Raw genomic sequence first — 20,852 nt, forward strand, 5'->3', positions numbered from 1 at the left:
AATAAGGGTTTGACTTTATCTGTCAGGTCACGGCGCGTTCCCTCACCCCCGCCCCTGACCACTGCCCGGGTCACCTGGTCCTCCCTGGGACCCCCAAGGGACGCATACTCAGGTCGGGACTCCCCCGCCCCCCACGAGAGGACGGGAAAGACAGGACGCCGGGACCCCACCCCGCGGCCGAGGGGGAGACTCGGGTCGGAATCCAGGGGAGCGGGCGCGGAAGACCCGGGCCTGCCTCAGCTCCCAGGCGGTCCTAATCAGCCCCTTCCGTCTCTGGCCCCGGCCCGCGCACTCACCATCTCCGCCCAGGTCCTGGGTGTCCAGGGCGTCCTCCCGCGGCCCCGCAATCTGGGCCGGTGACAGCCACAGACACTGGACACCTGGGTCCGCGCCCCTCAGGTGCGCAGGCGCGCCGAGATGCGCCGAGAGCGACGCCTGCGCGGGCTGGGAAGGCTGGGAGGGCTGGGAGGGCTGGGAGGGCTGGGAGGGCTGGGAGGGCTGGGAGGGCTGGGAGGGCTGGGAGGGCTGGGAGGGCTGGGAGGGCACCCACCCCCGACCCTGATTGGACGGAGCTCCGGGCTTCCGCCCTCTGATTGGACGGTGTTCCAAGCACTACCCTCCCCGGGGCTTATGAGTGTACGCTACTCCGTGACCCGCCCCCGGCGCCCTTTAGAAAAGGACTCCAGAACCGGCCCCCGCAATCCTTGATTGGATTGTTCTCCGGGAACCTGCGCTCTGATTGGTCGGTACTCCAGGCACTCACCCTATTGAGGACTCTGAATGTATAGTGCGCGGACAAGCTTCCGGGTTCTGATTGGACAATTGTTCAGACCCTTCCCGTCCCTCCGCCCAGTTTCACGGGCTCCACCCTAGCGCTTCTGATTATTTCCCGGGCCCCGCCCCCGTCTCCGTTGATTGGACAGTGTTATAGTCCCTAAGGCCTCAGTGATAAGCTGGGACGTTGGTCAGGTCCCTAAGCCGGGCAGAAGTGCTGTTTTCGAGCCCAGGGCCGTGGGCTCCCAGCAGAACTTGTTCCCGGGCAGGCGGACCCGGACCGGGACGTCCTGACTCAGTTTCCCCGCGGAGAGACCCCTGTCCAGAGTCAGGACTGGACAAGATGGGCCGGGAGAGGCTGGTGACCTCCAGGGTCAATGGTCGACCCGGGATCAAAGGTCACCATGTGTCTGTGCCCTTTAAGAACAAAGAAACGTTCGCCTGTAAGGCAGGATCCGGCCGGGTTTGACGTGTGACCTTTGACACCTACCGCCCTCCTGACCCGCCCGCATATCTGGGCTTGACCAAGTTCTCTGTGTCCCATTTCTTACCCCACAGCATCAGGCTCCCTCCCCACAGGAGGGGGGTACCGTTGGGTCGCCCCCACGTCTGAGCAACCCTGAGGTTCAGAGCAAGTCCTTGGTCAGCTTCTCCAGAGAATAGGCCACCCAGGGAGCCCTGTCCAGTCCAGCCACACTGACCCGCAGTCCACGCACCGCCCTCACTCGCCCAATTTCCCTCCTCCCTTCCTCACATAGACGAGAAAAGCCCTTTTCTTTGTGGCTGGAGAGGCTGACACATCGCTGAGATCCGAGCCTCAGTCCTGTTGCAACAATCTTTGTGAATAAAATTTCTCTTTAAGTATAGATTAGTTTTTTATTAGACATACTTTTATTTTTTCGGCCGCACCATGGGGCATGTGGGATATTACTTCCCCTACCAGGGATCGAACCCGTGTCACCTGCAGTGGAAGCATGGAGCCCTAACCACTGGACCTCCAGAGAAATCCCATAAACATACTTTTAAAATGATGAATCCTGCAGCTTCCTGAGAGCTTGGTTCTAGGGCCATGTTGCCCAGGGTGATATGGCACTGGGATATCCTTTCCCAGTGGATACCCATTTGGGTTGACATGCATCCAATTTTTGTGGCTCTATGGTAGAGCCATAGTGGCTGAGCCACTTGCAGAATTCAATGGCAATTGTGGGCCTGGGAGCTTGACTTGCAAATACCTTTCAAATCAAGGTGCACAGCTAGCAAGGGTGACGGCAGCCTCTCTGAATCTGCCATCATTGGACTTAACTGGCACAATTAAAGCCTCAGTTATGGGTGGCTGAATCTAGAAGCTCCCAACAGTCCAAGGTGTTGCCCAGAAGGATGATGAGATGGTTCTGCTGCAAATAGGTTTTAAATCATATGACCAGATTTGGGTGTATGTGGTTCATAAGGTATCAGGTTGTTTGCCAATTAAAATACATATGGTTGTATTTTGAGGTTGGAACTCCAGCACTAGCCTGCATGGACTTTAGTCAATAATAATGTATCAGTGATAAAATAAACAAGGTCCTACTGTCTAGCACAGGGAACTGTATTCAACATCCTGTGATGAACCGTAATGGAAAAGAATATGAAAAAGAATGTATATATATATAACTGAATCACTTTGTTGTACAGCAGAAATTAACACATTGTAAATCAACTATACTTCAATAAAATTAAAAACCTTAAAAAAAAGATTGTGATATTCCAAACTCAACCTCCATAGCTTTTATAACAACCATTCAAATTAAAGAAAAGGTAGTTAAAAAAACAGTCCCTGCATCTCTCAGTATATTGATGGCAATACTAATTTCTGAAATTCCTCCATGAGTGAGGTGTTGCTTCAGGCTTACTATCTTAAGGAACAGTTCTAGAAGCATCTCTTTGACCTTTCCCCAACAATATGCCTCAAGGAAACCAAAATGGTAATTTTAGTGGTTAGTAAGTGTATCTATTTCTACAATCCATCCTGAGCCTGAGGAACTAATCTATTTTCGTTATTTTTATAGGGCATTTTGTAATTTATGATTTTGTAAGTTTCTGTGCACAGGCTTTGCACATTTTTCTTGGACTTCAACATTTTGCTTCTGATTTATAAGCGCTTTTAAAACTATTAATTAGGGTTTCTCTGGTGGCGCAGTGGTTAAGAGTCCGCATGCCAATGAAGGGGACACGGGTTCAAGCCCTGGCCCAGGAGGATCCTACATGCCACGGAGCAACTAAGCCCGTGCACCATGACTATTGAGCCTGCGCTGTAGAGCCCACCAGCCACAACTGCTGAGGCCCGTGTGCCTAGAGCCCATGGTCCGCAACAAAAGCCACCACAATGAGAGGCCCGTGCACCGCAAGAAGAGTGGCCCACGCTCGCCCCAAATGCAGAGCCCCCTGCGCAGCAACGAAGACCCAATGCAGCCAAAAAAAAAAAAAAAAATTATTAACGATATTGCATTTTTGCTATGACAGCATTGAAAACATTTCCAAGTTATTATATCTTTCATCTTATCATTTATGACGTTTTTTATTTTTTTCAAATCTTGTCATCATTCTATTTATAGTTTTTCTTTGGATGTCGTGACTTTCACTCCCTAAGTATACAGAAATACTTACTGATGTTTTCTTTTAGTTTTTTGTTTTTTTTTAGCTGCATTGGGTCTTCGTTGCGGCACGTGGGACCTTCCTTGTGGCATGCGGGATCTTTCATTGCAGCACCCAGACTCTTTGTTGCAGCATGGGCTTCTCTCTAGTTGTGGCGCATGGGCGACAACAAGAGCATGCAAGCTCAGTACTTGTGGCACACAAGCTCTCTAGTTGCGGCGCACGGGCTTTAGAGCACAAAGGCTTAGATGTCCTGCAGCATGTGGGATCTTAGTTCCCCAACCAGGGATAGAACCTGTGCCCCTGCAGAGGAAGCATGGAGTCTTAACCACTGGACTGCCAGAGAAGTCCCTCTTTTTTTAAGTTTAAATCTTTATCTCATCTGGAATTTATGTGGATGTAAGTAGAAAGAGGGCTGAGATTGAATCATCTCTTGCCATAAATCATCATATACAGTATTTTATTATATCCTTGTGTCTGTTTGTAGACTCTCAAGGGTGTATATGTTCATTCCAAGATTTCTCAACAATGGCACTATTGTTATTTTGAGTCAGATAATTCCTTGTTTCTGAGGGCCATTTCAATTATTTGTACTCATTTGTTATTTTAACTGGTGATCTGATCAGAAGTTCTTCCTCATTCTTCATTTACATTTGACTACCTACTCCTTGCACTACTTTCAGAAATTCTTTTATAATTATCTTATTATGAGGCATAAAGTACTTCTTGATGCAAATTTGGTTTCTCTAAATTTCTAAATTTCTAAAATTTCTCTAAATTTCTCTAAATTTTATGGCTAGGTTTAGAGAGACCTGCATCTTTGAACTGAGGAGTCTTCAATCCAACAATGTTATTTATATATCCATGAAGGTGACACCTTTGTCACTTCATCAGGAAACACTTTTAAATATTCTTATATGGATCCAGCACATGGCATTAAGCCTATCCTGCAATATCTAATATATAGTTTCCCAGAAAATGCAATTTTAGTCCAATAATGTATTTTATGATGTAAATCATATATATTTAATCAGTAACTAGTAAATTGCCAATAGTTCTAACAGTTTTATAGTTGTTTCATCTTTAGTTTCTCAAGAAAGCAATGTTATCACCTCCAATCACAATATTTATTCCTATCCTTTACAGGGCTCATTGTCTATTCTGACATGATCTTATTACAAATTAAAGCAATGATAAATAATTGAGGTGAAAATAGACATATTTGTTTTGTTTGATTGTTCCTTTCAGTCGGAAGTCCTACTGATATCAGTTCCTCTTTACTTCCTGCTCTCAAACACCTTCAATGAGTCGCAGCCTGGCCCGGCAGTCATTGCCTAAAATCGATCAGAGAAAATTTAGTAATAATAATAATAATAATAATGGCAGTGTCTCTAGCAGCTAAGATTGTGAAATAAGGCCACAGACTTCTTTCCAATAGTGCTGAAATTACGTCGGGGAGACAGACAATAAGCACCAAATAAACTCACAGAAAATGGGGAGTATAAATGCAAGAAAGACTCCTATTAGAGCAATTAACAAAAGGAGAGATAATGCTTCCGGGGGGACTCCTCAAAAGGTCACGTGAGAGAGAGACCTTTACACTGAGACCAAGGAGTAGAACATGAGGTGTCCGACTGTGGGGAGAGAGAGGAGGGGATGTTTTCTTACAGGGAAAATGTCACTGATTTTTTAATTGATGGATTAGATCTGCAGAATGGAGAGAGGGTGGTGTTGGACCCCCGCAGACCTATGGCAACAGAAGCTGGGGGAGTAGGGGTGCCTCCGCACAGATTTTAAACAAAATAACGGAGGGAAGGGAATTCCCTGTCAGTCCAGTGGTTAGGACAGGGCGCTTCCACTGCAGGGGGCATGGGTTCCATCCCTGGTCCGGGAACTAATATCCTTCAAGCCGCGCGGCGAAACAAAGGAAAAATAATAGAGAAAATAACGGAGGGAAGGACAAAGAATATAAATGGGAACATTGACAAGAAAAATCCTAATCATACGCTAAAATGATAGAAATGAAATCTTATAGAAGCAAACCAGAATCAGATCTAAGTGCATTTAAAAAAAAAATCAGATTTCGAGACCAAAGTGGAAAAAATACGGTTTCCCAGAAAATTCAGACACAATGATATCAATTTTCAGTATAGGTGCTGATATACTAGAGGTCGTGGTCCCTAAAGCCCCAAGTCCACCCCTGACCCTGGAAGTCACCAGTCTCCCGCGTCCTGTCCAGTCCCGCCTCCAGACACGGGGTGCTCCGCGTGGAAACTGGGTCAGGACATCCAAGACCAGAAAGGAGGACGAAGAGGGGCCGTCGAGCTGCGGGCTGACGCCAAGTCCGACCTGCCCGGAGCGAGTTCCGCTCGGAGGCCACATCCCGGGAAGGCAGTTCCGCGTCCAGGGTAGAAGACCGGGTAAAGACAGGGCAGAAGCTGAGAATCCACGTTTCCGCCCGGCTTTTCCACGTGATCCCTGCCCCCGCCCATCTCCCAGGCAGGGTCGGTGCAGACACTCAAATTGCCCAATCAGGGGCACCGGGGCCTGTAGCACTATCCTCAGAGGCTCCAAAAGTGGTGCCCGAAGCGCTGTGCAATCAGGCTGCGTGCCTCGGGAAACTACCCAATCAGAGTCCCCATGGGGAGGGATTACCTGGAGAACCGTCCAATCAGAGTGCGGGGAATTCCAATTCTATCCAATCAGGGCGCGGGGCCCGGAACACCGTCCAATCAGGGCCGGGGGGCGGGCACGCTCCCAGCCCATGTAGGGGGTCGTTCTCGGCCGGCAGTGGTGCTGGTGCGCTACCCCGCGCAGCCCGAGGTTAATCTTCCCCATCGCTTTCACCTGCCCAGGTCGCGGGGCCGCGAGACCGCGGGAAGGACTTCCGGCAGAGTCCGGAGCGGGGCGGAGATGGTGAGTGCGCTGACCGGGTCGGAGACTGCGAGGGGCTGGTTCGAACCGGCAGGAACCAGCTGGAAGCTGACGCGGGCTGGGGTCTCCACGCCCCTCCCGGCCAGAGTCCCCGCCCTTGGTCGCGGGGTGGGGGTGTCCCCCTGTATCCCCTGCTTTTTCTTTAGTGACTCACCAAGCTTCCTAAACTATGAGGCTTTAAATGAGGGGATCTTTTAATTTCTCATTCGTTTATCGCAACCACAGGGGGGAGGGTATATAGCACTTATTAGACATTCAAGGTATTTTTCATTAAATGGATGGATTCTGGTGCCCATGGGATTGAGTTTCTCGCATGTAAAAAACTAGGATTAGAGTCAGCATTTCAAGTACAAAGAATGAGTTGCAATTACATTGAACCTGTAGATGAATTCGAGGGTGGATCTACACCTTTTACGGTATTGAACTTTGCGATCCACGGTCTTGGTATGTCTCTCCATTAATTTCCTTTAATAATGTTTTACTGTTTTCGTCATGTTTTACAAAACCTTTGTTAGACTTGTTCTGCATGTAATGTCGATGCTGATTTAAATGGTATCTTAAAAAAAATACTGTTCCTGGTACATAGAAGTAAACTCATTTTTGAGCATTTTTCTTAGTGTCTTTGTTAGGTGCAAGCATAGATTTTAATTATTGATCTGTAAAATCTTTGAATCTTTACTTACAAAATCTTACCTGCAAATAATTATACTTCAGCTTTTTTCTTGTCCTGTCATTTTACCTTTTTCTTTTCTTTTTAAATGATTCCCAGGACCTCCTGTCCAGTGTAGAATAAGGTACTCTGTGTGTCTTGTCTTCTTGACAAGAGAGCTGTTTTACTATTTCAGATTTTTCATTTAACATTGCAGTGTTTTTATGCACCATCTTCCCCAGGTAGCCATGTTCCTTCTAGTTCTGATGTATTAAATTTTTATGTCCATTAATGATAGTCATTGTTTTGGATTTGACGACAACGAATTATGATTTTTCTGCATTTCTATTATATAGTAAAATGGATTAACTTTTGTATACTGAAAACTACAAAAAAATCTATTTAATTTTTATTGTAGTATTGTTGCTTTACAATGTTGTGTTAGTTCCTGCTGTCCAGCAAAATGAATCAGTTATACGTGTACATATATCCCCTCTTCTTTAGATTTCCTTCCCATTAACGTCACCACAGAGCACTGAGTAGAGTTCCTGGTTTTATAAAATGGATTAATTTTTAAACATTATTGCATTCCTAGAGTAAAATGTGCTTGGTTGTGGGACTTCCCTGGCGGTCCAGTGGTTAGGACTCCATGCTTCCACTGCAGGGGGCACGGGTTCGATCCCTGGTCTGGGAACTAGGATCCTACATGCCCCATGGCTCGGCAAAAAAAAAAAAAAAAAAAAAAAGCTTGGTTGTGCTTGATTATGCACATTACTCATTATTTAGGGAACTAATTTTTAATAGAACTTTGCACCTGTGTTTGTTAATGATAGTTTATTTTTTTCGTTTGTACTATTCTGTTCTTGCCATGTCTCTGAAAAAGGAATTGTTTTCTGCACACAGAATTATTGATCTCGTTAATATTTAATAAAACTAGCCTGTAAAACAATTTGGGATTTTTGTTTCCTTTTTGTGAATGTTTGAAAATACCCTTTTATTATCTTTAAATTACTTTCGACTACTGAGTAGTATGGAAGTACTCATATTTTAAAATTTTATTTTAGACCATTCCCTTCCTCTCGTGTTTAATCCCTAGAACATCCCTAATTATGCCTGCTTTTTCATTTGTAACTTTATTTGCCCATGCTTTGTTTTTCTTGAAAAAAACTGTCAGAGGTTGCAATCTGATCAGTTCTAAGAGATGTGGTTTGTACGGTTTTTTGTTTTGGACTCACCGCACAGCTTGTGGGATCCTGGTTCCCCAACCAGGAGTTGAACCCAGGCTCTTGGCAGTGAAACCACAGAGTCCTAACCACTGGACCACCAGGGAATTCCCAAGAGATGTGTTTTTAGCCTCCCTTTTATATAGTTCATTTGGCCCTTCACATTTCATTCTGTGCTTTCTTCTTTTATTCTGCTTCTCTTTTTCCAGATTCTTGAGTTCATTTTTAGCCCATTGGTACTGTTCGTTCTTTCTTTCTTTTTCTGGGAGTAGATGGTGCTTCTGCTCTTGGCTGGGGACACTTTGATTCTAGTCTCTCTCCAGTGGGACATGGTGAAGTTAACAAGCACTTGAAACCTTTCCAGAGATTTTGTGAAATCACAACATTCTGTTTCTAATCCCTATAGTTTAAAAACGCAGTGGCATTAAAAACAAACAAAAAACCAAGCCACGGTATCCATTTCCAATGTTACCCAGATGGTTATGTCACTGTTATGATTTCATTCTGCCCCAGTCCCTTTGCTCATGTTCCTAGTTCCAAATGCCTTCATTGTCCTGTATTTTACCTACAGCACTTACCCCTTCATCTAGATAATATTCAATTTACTTATTGCCTTCCACTGTGAGATTTTAAGATCCATGTGGTTCAGAATTTTTCTCAAGTGCTGTATCTCTATAACTGCATGTAGTAGGAATTATCACCTAAATAGATTTTCAGCAAATGAATGAGTCAGAGCTACAGCTGTATAGAGAAGCAACTCGCCTGAGACAGAGGGCTTTGCCAGTAGAAAGAGCCCAAGGATGTCTGATGTGAAGAGAATGTTCCAGTTTTCTAGTCTCCACTGTCCTCTCCAGGAGACAGGCAGAGTCTAGATCTGCACTGTCCACTAGAGCACCCCTGGCCACACATGGCTGTTGAGCTCTTGTACAGCTATCAAAATTGAGTTGGGTGCATGTGTGAGATCCATACCAGATTTCTAGCATTAAGTATGACAAAAATAACATAGGCTATCTCAGTAATTATGTTGGTTATGTACTGAAACGATCTGTATACTTGTATTTAGTGGGCAAAATGAAAATTATTAAAATTTCAATACAGGGACTTCTCTGGTGGTCCAGTGGTTAAGACTCCATGCTCCCAATGCAGGGGGCCCAGGTTCGATCCCTAGTTGGGGAACTAGATCCCACATGTCACAAGTGAAGATCCCGCATGCTGCAATGAAATCCCACGTACCACAACTAAGACCTAGTATAGCCAAATAAATAAATAGGTAAATAAATATTAAAAATTTCAATACGACATTTTTATAAGGTAGCAACAAGAAAATTCAAATTTGGATATGTTGTCTGTATTGTCTTCCTATTTAATGGCACTGCTGTAGATCAGGGGTTCGCAAACTACAGCCCACAGGCCAAACCCAGCCTGCCACCTACTTGCATAAATAAAGTTTTATTGGCACACCACCACATCCATTCTTTGACGTGTTGTCTCTGGCTACTTCTGTGTGACAAAGGCATACCTGAGCAGTTGTAACAGAGACCACGTGGCTAGAAAAGCCTAACAATGTACTCTCTGATATTTGCAGACAAAGTCTGCTGATCTCTGCTCTAGGTCATTGTACACATTTTGAGGAATAATGGGCATAATCATCCTGTAACATGTATGTACAGAAATGCAGCTGCTAGACATTTAGGCTTTTAAAGCAGTCAGACCTACATACAAGGTTCTAATTGGGTAACATTGAGCATATTATTAATTGATTCTGTCCTTTTGAGTTTCCTCTGCTACATACTGATTGTAATGATATCTACTGTGAGATTTATTATGAGACATAAATGAACTCAGGTGTGCAAAATATTTCACACATCATGGTTGCTCAAATAGCACATTTTCTTATTAATGCTGTTGTGAGACTGTTACAGGTTTTGATGGCTTTTAAATGTCACCTGATACACAGTGGTGGAAGAGTTAGTTGAATTTTATCTGTGGATAAAAGTTTGTCTTGAGACAGTGCTACATACCAGAGTACCTTGGTAATTAGTAATTAGGGATGCCCAAAGCAGCTGACTTTACTTACCAGCCTCATGAGAGAGTGTTCCCATTCTGAAGCATTCTCATTCTGCTGCTGTTTATTGAACAGGTAAATTGTATCCCCTGCATTGGAGTGTGGCAGCCTATGTTCACACCTCTGTGTGTGGAAGCTGATGGAGTGATGCACTTCCTCAAAAGCCAGGCTATTGGGGGACCCTGCAAGCCATCAGATTCCATGCTCAGGGGTTGGGCAGTTATGCCTGTCTGCATCCACGGGGTGCAGAAATGACTGCTGTTTGTAGTGCCCCTAGGAGGCTGGTGTATAAGTCAGTGCCTCTGGCTTTTCAGTGGGAGCAGATGTCCTTCGGGAGGAAGATGCCACCTGATCCCTTTATACCTTTTATGATCTGGGCAGATTCACAGCCAAACCCTTCTGGACTTCAATTAATTCATTTCCACAGTGGGCTCAGAACTGCCTCTTCACAGGCAGGAAGGACCAGGGCACTCTTTTCTGGGGAAGGCAAGGCTGTTCTGGTGTCTTGTGACATCAGTGACATCAGTTGAGGAAGAGCCACCACCCATAATTTTGACATCACTCATAATTATCAGCACTCAGGCCCCTGAATGCAGGCACTGTCGTGAGGTCTGAAGTCTTAGGCTTCCCTTCTCTTGGCTGGGCTCCAACTTGTCAATACACTGACTGCCTCCTGGAGAGCATGGAGAGAAAGGAAAAGGTGCTGTTTTATAAAAGAACAGGAGACAGATAAGTAAATATTAATGCTTCGCATAAAGGTGGACCTGCCAGTTTATGATGGATTGGAATTTTCCAAGGAACTATATCCATCTCAGGGCCTGGGTTGAAGGTTGGGCATAATCAGGCCTCTTGAGAATCAAATTGTTGGTGAGGGGGCAAGCAAGAAATGCCCCTGGACCCTCACTGTGTTTTAATTCATTAAAACCTCATCCAGGCCTGACTTGGTTTCATATCACGCTTTGGCCTGTATTGGACCATGAAGAAGGAGATGAAATCATTTTCATTACAAGGAACTGATGTTTTTAAAGATAAAATAATTGTTTTATTTGTACAGTATTTCTTCCATATCTCCAATGTATTGTGGACTGTTCTGGATCCTTCAGATGGAGGGGAAGAGTGGAAGGAGCCAGAGTCAAACTAGAGAGATGGGTGTTAAATCTATGAGGCAGGCTGGCATCTCAGAGGAAGTCAGCGCTGAAGAGAGGGGAAGAGATGATGACAGAACCCTAGAGTTGATGGGAGACCACAGAACCATGGATGAACTTGCTGTGAATTGAGTCCTGGTTCCCCAATGCTGTCAGCCTCCCCCTTCCTTCTGCACACACAGGTGGAGAGTGGTACCTCGTTAAACCAGAATTTGTTGGATGTTTTAGGAGTCAGTGGTCTTTGAGGATGTAGCTGTGGACTTCACCCCAGAGGAGTGGGCTTTGTTGGATCCGGCTCAGAGGAACCTCTACAGAGATGTGATGCTGGAGACCTTCAGGAACCTGGCCTCAGTGGGTAAGGATGACATCATTCCTTTACTGACTCTGTAGAGGACAGGTATCCCCAAGCTATTGAGCTTGCTCTAGAACTTGGGCTGAACAGTGGGAATTTATTGCTAAGTAAGACAGACATGGTCACATTACTATGGAGCATATAGTCTAACAGCTTTCTCATGTATGTAGGAAACCTACTACTTTCTCATTAAATGTTTTTAGCCTCTGTAAGGGTTATAACTGTTCCTTAAGAGGAGCAGCCCTTGTTGGGGAACATTACATTTGGAAATATTAATTAGAAAAAGAAATTACTTCTTTCTGTGGAAGTTGAATTTTGCAGATACGTTAGCTTCCCTTTTTTTGACTTTTCATCCATCCTCATGAATAGCCTTGCCCACATTGAAAGACCTTCCATATTTCCTCTTTGAAAGTTTATATTTGGGCATATGCATTTTGTCCAATTCCGTCCTATGTTGCTTCCTGACAATAGGGCATTTATGTCACCAGAAGTCTCAGTCTTCATGGAAGTATTTCCAGTAAATTGCCCACCATTTTGTCTTCTTGTCCTTATTATTGTCAAAGTCCTCAAGTAGCCAGAACTCCTCCAATTCTTTTTTTACTCAAAAGTGCATTTTTCCTTATAAAATTTCTCTTGGGTTGCTCTTGGAAAGAAATGTACATGTTTCCTACTTATTTTCTTGCCTTAATCCCATGAGTTCATTCCAAAGAAAGTAAACTTGTTACTATTTTTCATATTATGGCACTCAAATTAAAATCAATGGGTTAAGTCCTCTACAGTGAATGTTTGGGGAAGTATGAAATGAACAGAATATAGTTAAGTTTCAGAAGAAATGATTCCTGGTTCTCCATTTTAGGAGAAAACTGGAAATGCCATAGCATTGAAGATCAGCACAAGAACCAAGGAACACATTTGAGGTGAGTGACACATACATTAGAGAAAGTAGGTCTCAGGAGAGAGTGCCATGATATTAATAAGTGTGTAGATATATGTCAGATCTTAAGTGTTCACAGAGAATTTTCACAAGACAGTTTTATAAACATGATACAGATGTTGGCTGATTGAGACGTAGTTCAGTTGTAAACAATTGTCAGGAAACAAAATCCCATATATAAAGAACAGTGAAAATGGTACCTCAGGTTGAGCCCCCTGTCAGAGCACTCAGCTTATATCACTTTGAAACAATTCTAACAGGGCAAGAAACATACACATTCACTGAAAATGGTAAAAGTGTAATCATATTAATCATTAAAAACCATAATGAATTGTTAACAAATCATTAGTAATATGATTCCTATTTTTAACAGATGGCGTGTGGTGGAGATACCCTCAGAAAATAATGAAAGTAATCAATGTGGAGAAACCAACCAGATTTCCAATCTTATTGTACATAAGAGACTTTCTACTGGAGTAAAATCCTATGAATACAATAAGTTTGAAAAACCCATCATGGATTCTTCAACCCTCAAGAGTCCCATAGCATCATCTCAACATGGACAAAAACCCTATCAGTGTAAGGAATGTGGGAGAACTTTTATTTCTTACTCATCCTTTGGGGCACACATAAGAGCTCACACTGAAGAGAAACCCTACGCATGTAAAGAATGTGGAAAAGCCTTTATATATTTCTCCAAACTTAGAGTCCATATAAGAACTCACACTGGAGAGAAGCCTTATGAATGTGAAAAATGTGGGAAAACCTTCAGATCTCCCTCAAACCTTTGGACACATAGAGAAACTCATACTGTTGAGAAACCCTATGCTTGTAAAGAATGTGAGAAATCCTTCTCTTCTCCCTCTTCTCTTAGAAAACATGTGAAGGTTCACAGTGCAGAAAAAGCCTATGAATGTAAGGAATGTGGAAAAGCCTTCCTTCATTCTTTTTACCTGATCATACATGCAAGGATGCACACTGGAGAGAAAGCCTATAGATGTGTGGAATGTGGGAAAGCCTACAGCTGGCCCTCAGACCTTAGGATTCACATGAGGACACACTCTGGAGAAAAGCCTTATGAATGTAAACAGTGTGGAAAATCTTTCAGTTCTCCTTCATCCTTTAAGGGACATTTGCGAACTCACACTGGAGAGAAACCTTACGCATGTAACAAATGTGGAAAAGCCTTCAGTAGTCCTTCATACTTTAGAACACATGTGCGAATTCACACTGGAGTAAAACCCTATGTGTGTAAGCAATGTGGGAAAGCTTTCAGTTGGTCATCATCTTTTCGAGGACATTTGAGAACTCACAGTAGAGAGAAACCGTATGAATGTAAGGAATGTGGTAAAGCCTTCAGTAGGCTTTCATCCTTACAAAGACATGTGAGAATTCACACTGGGGAGAAACTCTGAATGTCAGCAGTGTGGGAAAGCCTTCTATACTCCCCTATCCTTAAAGAAAACACATGGAAACTCAGGAAGGAAGGAAACTCCATGCCAGTTCCAATGATGGAAGGCCTGCATGCAGTTTACATGTATTGTGCACCACAAACTGCATAACATTGGAAAATATTTACAAAGGTCTTGGATATACTGTTGGCTTTATTAGTGCCTTATTCTTAAAGTAGATCCCTATCACATTATTTCCAGTTCTTTATGAGGATAACAGCTAGGAGATAATAATTCTTTAAGTATTACTTTGCCAGGGCTGCCCTAACAGATTGCCACAAAGTTGGTGGCTTAAAGAAACAAATGTATCCTCTTTCAGTTCTGGGTACTAGAAATTGGAAATCAGGTGTTATTAGGGTTGGTTCCTCCTGAGGGTTCTGAAGAAGAATCAGATCCACGTGCTCTACAAACTTCCAGTGGCTACAGCAATCCCTGGTGTTCTTGGCTTGTGGACGCCATCATTTATTTATTTACTTATTTATTTTTTGGGCCACACTGTGAGACATGCAGGATCTTAGTTCCCTGACCAGGCATTGAAACTGCGCCCCCTGCAGTGGAAGCACAGAGTCCCAACCACTGGACTGCCAGGAAGTCCCAGTAGGCACAAGCATGCATCATTCCAATTTCTGTCTTAATTTTTTTTAATTAATTTAATTTTGGCTGCATTGGGTCTTCATTGCGCACAGGCCTTCCCTAGTTGTGGCGAGCAGGGGCCACTCCTCGTTGAGGCGCACAGGCTTCTCACTGTGGTGGCCTCTCTTGTTGTGGAGCACGGGCTCTAAGTGCGCGGGCTTCAGTAGTTGTAGCGCACGGGCTTAGCTGCTCTGCGGCATGTGGGATCTTCCAGACCAGGGCTCGAACCCATGTCCCCTGCATTGGCAGGCGGATTCTTAACCACTGTGCCACCAGGGAAGTCCCTGACTGGGAATTTTAATATTTCTTGTTTAGAAGGCAAAAAAGAGGGCTTCCCTGGTGGCGTAGGGAAGAGAGGCCACAACAAGAGAGGCCGCGATAGTGAGAGGCCCGCGAACTGCGATGAAGAGTGGTCCCCGCTCGCCGCAACTAGAGAAAGCCTGCACGCAGCAACGAAGACCCAACACAGCCAATAAATTAATAAATTAATTTAAAATAAAAGAAGGCAAAACGAAGGGACTGGGGCTAAAATTAACTTGTAAGGAAACAAGTCAGTTTTGTTAGCTAGACTAGGAGAAAATTTCATCATTTTTGTGATTTGCATAATTCTTTTGATCCTGTGTGACGACATGATCACGGAGTGCTCTTGCTTGTGCCTTACTCTATAACATAACACCCAGTGGCCTTGTCTGATGACAGTGTTGTTTAAAATGGTTTCTGTTTAAGGGACCTGCCTGGTGGTCCAGTGGTTAAGATTCTGCACTTCCACTGCAGGAGGCACAGTTTCGATCCCTGGTCAGGGAACTAGGATCCTGTTTGCCACCACGTGGCATGGCCAAGAAATTAAAAAAAAAAAAAAAAAGGTTTCTGTTCAGCAGAACACCACAGCCTAGGAGTGAAGACCAGGCCAGGTAGATCCCCGTCTCAAGGGCTGATTCTTTTTTCTCACTATGTGAACATTTTAGTATGTTTACTATATATCTGCCACTGTTTTGTTTCCCATAAATTAGTTCAGTTAATGTAAGTTGAGGTAATCCTCCAAAACTATAATGTAGATACTCTAATCTCCTTTTGTGAGTTAACTGGGGCCTACAGATTACAAAGCTAGCAAGTGGTAAAGACAGGATCAGGATTCAAAACAAAACCTTCTAGCCCTGAGACCATGCTCTTCACTGCATGTTAGTCTTTGAACCTCCTTAATACACCAGCCATTCTAAGCTCAAAACAAAATTAGGCCCAATCATGGCACACATGGTAGACTCTCAATGCAGAAGCAGGAAACAAGTGCTTGCAGTTCTGATTTGGCATCAAAGATGGAAATATGTGTCTTGGAGGAAAATAATCCATGATAAGAGAGATAATAGGGAAAGCAGGAGGGTGTAGTCTGTATTTTTTTTTCCTCTGAAAGGCAGGGGGGCATCAGTGAGTGAGGATGTGTTCATTAACTTATAATTTCATCATCTAGTGTCTTAAGTAAATACTACTAAAGGAAATGCTCAAGGGAAGTAGAATAATGAGTCTCCATAAAAATAAAATCCTTGTGGTTGCCAAGGGGGAGGGGGTGGGGAAGGGAAGGATGGGGAGTTTGGGATTAGCAGGTGCAAACTATTATATATAGGATGGATAAACAAGGTCCTACTGTATAGCACAGAGAACTATATTCAATATCCTGTGATAAACCACAATAGAAAATAATATGAAAAAGTATATATATATGACTGAATCACTTTGCTGTACAGCAGTAATACAATATTGTAAATCAAGTATACTTCAATAAAATTTGAAAAATAAAATTCTACTCATGGTTCAATTTGCAGTAATTAAAAGCTCTAGCTCATGTGACATGTACTTAGGAATTGGAAAGGGTTTCTGTCATCAGTGTCCCATCATTTATTTGGGCCACATAGTGTGGCTGTTTATAATCCTTTTGAAAGAACTGTAAATTGGATTATATATTTGGCATTATCATTTTGCTATTATAGTATAGTCCAATGAGTTTTGTATCCTGGAAATCAGAGTTGCCCCCTCGTTTGCAAAAGGAATATGGTCATTTGCACAGCTATACCCTAGCATGTGCCTTTTCCTATGAGCAGAATGATACCTATACAAGCTCTCGGAAATGCCGTGGTAGATGCAAGGAAAAGTGCGGTCAGTGACAGGATTTTTCCACATCATAAATCCATTTCAGCTCTCAAATTCCTTTCCCAAGCCCATTTCTATGTCTTTGCTGAGAGACCTCATTAAGGGATCCACACCTGTCTCCATTTGGGGAATATTTCCCCTAAGCAATGCCATGTGGCAGTGAGTGGGAACAGAAAACAAGGGCAACCAGGGCCCAGGACAGTTACTAACAAACTTTGGGCCAAGGGCAGAGGAACCAGCTCTTGATCATCTTCAGCTCTGCAGCAAGTACCAGGGTCACCACGCCTACCTCAGTCTCACCACCACCTCGACGCTGGACCCACAGATGCCGCATGCGCAATCACAGCCCCTGTGTCGCAGTCGACCACCATGCGTCAGGAGCAATCGGGGCTGGGGCTCAGGGCTGCACATGCGCAGTCCACACCTAGAGCCACCTGGACTCTGGCTCCCTAGTCATTCGCAGGCTCCAGACTGGCTTTAAAGAGCCCTCCCCTTTGTCCTCCAAGTTCACTCACTTCCTGGGACACCACCCCAGGGAACCTGAGCCCCTTGAAAAATGCAGCTGGAAGAAAGACAGCCCACAGAGACTAGATTCCAGGCCCTCATTGCTTCCAGCACACAACGCGGCCTCCATGCCCCACCAGCTGCCCCCAGAGGCTGCTGGCCGTTCTGACCTTTGTCGACTGCCCAGGTTCAAGTGGATTATCCTTCCCGTGTTGGTAGCTGTGGCCTCTGGTTTTCCGGAAAAGCCCGAAAGGATGCCAGGCAGGGCCGAAGGTAGCAGAAATCTCTGCCTTCTACTCCGGCCTCACTGGACCTCACTTCCGCCTCCAGCCAATAACCAGGTACTGAGGCCAGGCGAGGGGTTGGGAGGTTTCCTGAGGCTTCAACCTCCCTTCCTTCCCCGACCATGGCTGCCACTGGGAAGGCAACTAGGTGCTAAGGAAACCACAGCAGATGCTGAGAGACTTAGTAGAGGATACGACAGCTAAAGAGGGATTGCACACCTTGGCAGCCCCAATGCAGTTCCTCCCTGAAATCAAAGGGACAACAAATACCCTCTGTATTGTCAGGTAGTGAGGGGCCTGTTCTTGGAAGACACCTAAAGCAGAGTGGCTGGCTGAAGCATCCTTGACAAGGGATGTTGGCCATTGACTCTCAGGGCCTCAGGCTCTTATCATGTGGTGGTGATGTCCCCTTGGCAGTTTCTTACGGTGAGTGCCTTCGAATGTTATGCACGGTGAGGGCTCATCATTGTGAGGTCCCCTCCCTCACCAGGTCGGCTGAAAGACCCTCCTTTGGGATTTGTTTTGAGTGCCAAGGGACATCACTCTGCCACATGGGAAGGGGGTGAGAACTGTATGGGTCTGTTATGAGCTTTGAACAAAACCCTCATTGTTTGTGTGTGAATATATAAGTATCTAAACCTGGTGATTCAACTAGCGTTTATTGATCACCTATGTACCAGGTCCTGTTCTACATGCTGAAGATGCAGCAATGAATAGACACACATACTCACACACACACACACACAAAGTCATGGGGATGTAATGAACAGCAAGGTGACTATAGTTAATAATACTGTACTGTGTATTTAAAAGTTCCTAAGAGAGCAGATCTCAAAAACTTCAGTACACACACTGGGGAAAACCCAGAGACAGAGAAACACTACAGTCATCCATGCAGTGAGATGCATAGACAATCGGCACTCCTGTCAGGACACAGGAACCACTACTCAAACACCTGAAACTTCCCAGACAAATGCATGTGGTGGCATGACAAAATCACACAAACTTTGTCACTGGGACATACACGTGGACACACTCAGACACAGACACATAAATTCAGACACACTGGCAAAGATGATGTCTCCAGAGAAACTAATACACTCCCAGAGATACACAGCCTACAGCATCTGCGACTCCCCCACTCCCCAACAGCTCTCTTTACTTAGAACTAACCAACATCAGATACGTCATCTATTTCACTTGTTATCGCTCCTCCTGGAACAGGAACTTCACACTTCCTGAACCTGCACAGTACAAAACGCCTCTCTCCCTAAGAACCACAAGAACCCAACCTGTGGAAGAAGTGTCAGGGGCCCAACGTGGCTTGGGTTATGATGTTCCAGCCCCCCACACTGCTGAGGATTCTACCAGCAACACACTCATCACTACCTTTACCCTTTGTCACTCTGCTTTCCAATTGGAAACTCAATGCGGGCAGCAATGGTGTCTGTCTTGTCGACTGGCAGCCATGTGTCCTGCACTGTGGTCCCCTTGGCAGCACTCTCTGCTGGTCTCATGTGCCCGTAGACTCCACTCCGTCCACCCTGGGTGGCCCCAATGTCCTCCCCGAGACTCCGAGGATGGGCGCTTAGGGAGCGTGGACCACACATCTCCAGGCCACAGAGGTAAGTCTTCCTGATGCGCAAGACGTGGTGACCTGACTTCCATCTTTCCCTGGGCGGCCTCTCAGTCGCCCCACCCACGAGCACCTACGCACTTCTGCGAAGTCTGCGATCCCTGGTGTCTCCAGCGGTGTTTAAGAGGCAGTCGCGTTGCATGCCGGGAGGAGTCTGGGGGCGGGGCTCTGGGCGTCTGCTTCTGAGATCTTCATTTCCCACAGGCCACAGCGGCTGAGACTACGCTCAGGGCAGGCATTGGTAGAAGTGCGCATGCACCGCAGTGGGGCACGACCCAGAGGGGAGGTGGGGAGGAGGCGCGACTGGAAGTGATAAGTTTGAGTGGGATTGGTGCACCTGCAACCTAAATCCTCCGGTGGTGGATGATCGTGGGGCAGTGGGTGTATGCGCGTGGGCGCCAACGGGCAGGCCATGGCTGGATGTCCCTTTGACGTCCCTGGAGGTTTTGAGATTGGTGTGCGCCTTGGAGCTTGTGGGCGCTGAGCTGATGCTCCTGAGGAAGCGGGGGTTGCTGTGGCCACGGGCCGTCTGTCGCTTTGTCGCAGGTTCTGCTACTGCTGTGTTTCTGTCATCTCCCAGACCCATGCGGCTGCCGCAACGTTCCACATGTGGGAGTGTAGAACCCTCATGACGTCTCCCAGCAAGAAGTCACAGGACCCGGCCTGATGCAATTTTAGAGCTGGATGGCCTCCAGACAGGCCCAGGAAAGGCATGACGCTGATGCCCAAAGATTAAGATGCCCCCAGGCAGGTCTCTTGGGGAGAACTGTAGGGGCACTTTTATGGTTCAGACCAGAGCATTCCCAGAGATCTCACTGGAGGAAGCTAGCATAAACTCGGAGAAAGATTCCAGGAGCCCTTTCACTTCTCTCCTGTTGTGCGAGGCTAAGGACAGACGTGGTCTTTGCGGGTGTTTCCTAACTTTAGACCGAGTTCCAAGAATCTGTTTGGCCCCAAGTCCTTCTCCCGGCCCCCTCCAGGTCCTTCAGCATTTATTGAGGATCCCAAGATGGAGGTGGGCTGGGTGTCAAAGTTCAGGAGTTTTAAAATTCCCTTAGCAAACGAAGGCTTTGTTTTTCTATTATTTTTAATATACATGCAGTAAAATTCACTATTTTAAGTGAAGCGCCATGAGTTCTTATAAGTGCAGAGATAACACCAACAGTCAAACTGAACACGCCATCACCCTGAAAAGAACAGGTGCCCATTTGTTCTCAAATGCCCCATCCATAATCACTGACCTGTTTGTTTCCTATACTCTTGTCCTATCCACATCTCATAAAAGGAAAGCGTTCCTTTGTTAGGAGTCTTTTTGTAAAACTTGATGCCATTTTTCTAAAATTCAGAAATCACACTTGCCTTCCAGTGTTAAATGTCCAACACTTCCCAATAAAGATTAAGCAAAACTAAAACCTTCAAACCTGACATTCCATTTTTATGAACTACATGAGTTTGGGCAACTCTGTGCTCCCCGTGCTTGCCATCATCTGAA

At 45.2% G+C, this 20,852-nt stretch overlaps 2 protein-coding genes across 2 annotated transcripts in view; one reads left to right on the forward strand and one right to left on the reverse strand.

The window, feature by feature from the left end:
- Positions 1 to 435, reverse strand: part of LOC125960246 (zinc finger protein 77-like) — a 30,801-nt gene extending 30,366 nt beyond the window's left edge. Inside the window, exon 1 of the mRNA XM_033400733.2 lies at positions 297 to 435. Coding sequence (XP_033256624.1) covers positions 297 to 299 — 3 coding nt within the window. The 5' untranslated portion in view covers positions 300 to 435. The remainder of the gene's footprint in view (positions 1 to 296) is intronic.
- A 5,728-nt stretch (positions 436 to 6,163) lies between these two features.
- LOC101283253 (zinc finger protein 77-like) lies at positions 6,164 to 16,855 on the forward strand. The gene is made up of 4 exons (XM_012535679.3): positions 6,164 to 6,324; positions 11,653 to 11,779; positions 12,633 to 12,693; positions 13,084 to 16,855. The coding sequence occupies exons 1-4, from the start codon at positions 6,322 to 6,324 to the stop codon at positions 14,123 to 14,125; spliced, it is 1,233 nt and encodes a 410-aa protein (XP_012391133.3). The 5' UTR covers positions 6,164 to 6,321; the 3' UTR covers positions 14,126 to 16,855.
- Positions 16,856 to 20,852: the final 3,997 nt, after the last annotated feature.

This window comes from Orcinus orca, chromosome 3 (assembly GCF_937001465.1).
Source record: "Orcinus orca chromosome 3, mOrcOrc1.1, whole genome shotgun sequence".
Taxonomy (NCBI): Eukaryota; Metazoa; Chordata; class Mammalia; order Artiodactyla; family Delphinidae; genus Orcinus; species Orcinus orca.

Bases quoted from the DNA above. Each gene is read 5' to 3' on its own strand.
- LOC101283253 (XM_012535679.3), top strand. The intron at 11,780-12,632 runs GTAAGGATGACA...TCTCCATTTTAG, and splicing joins CAGGAACCTGGCCTCAGTGG to GAGAAAACTGGAAATGCCAT. The intron at 12,694-13,083 runs GTGAGTGACACA...TATTTTTAACAG, and splicing joins AACCAAGGAACACATTTGAG to ATGGCGTGTGGTGGAGATAC.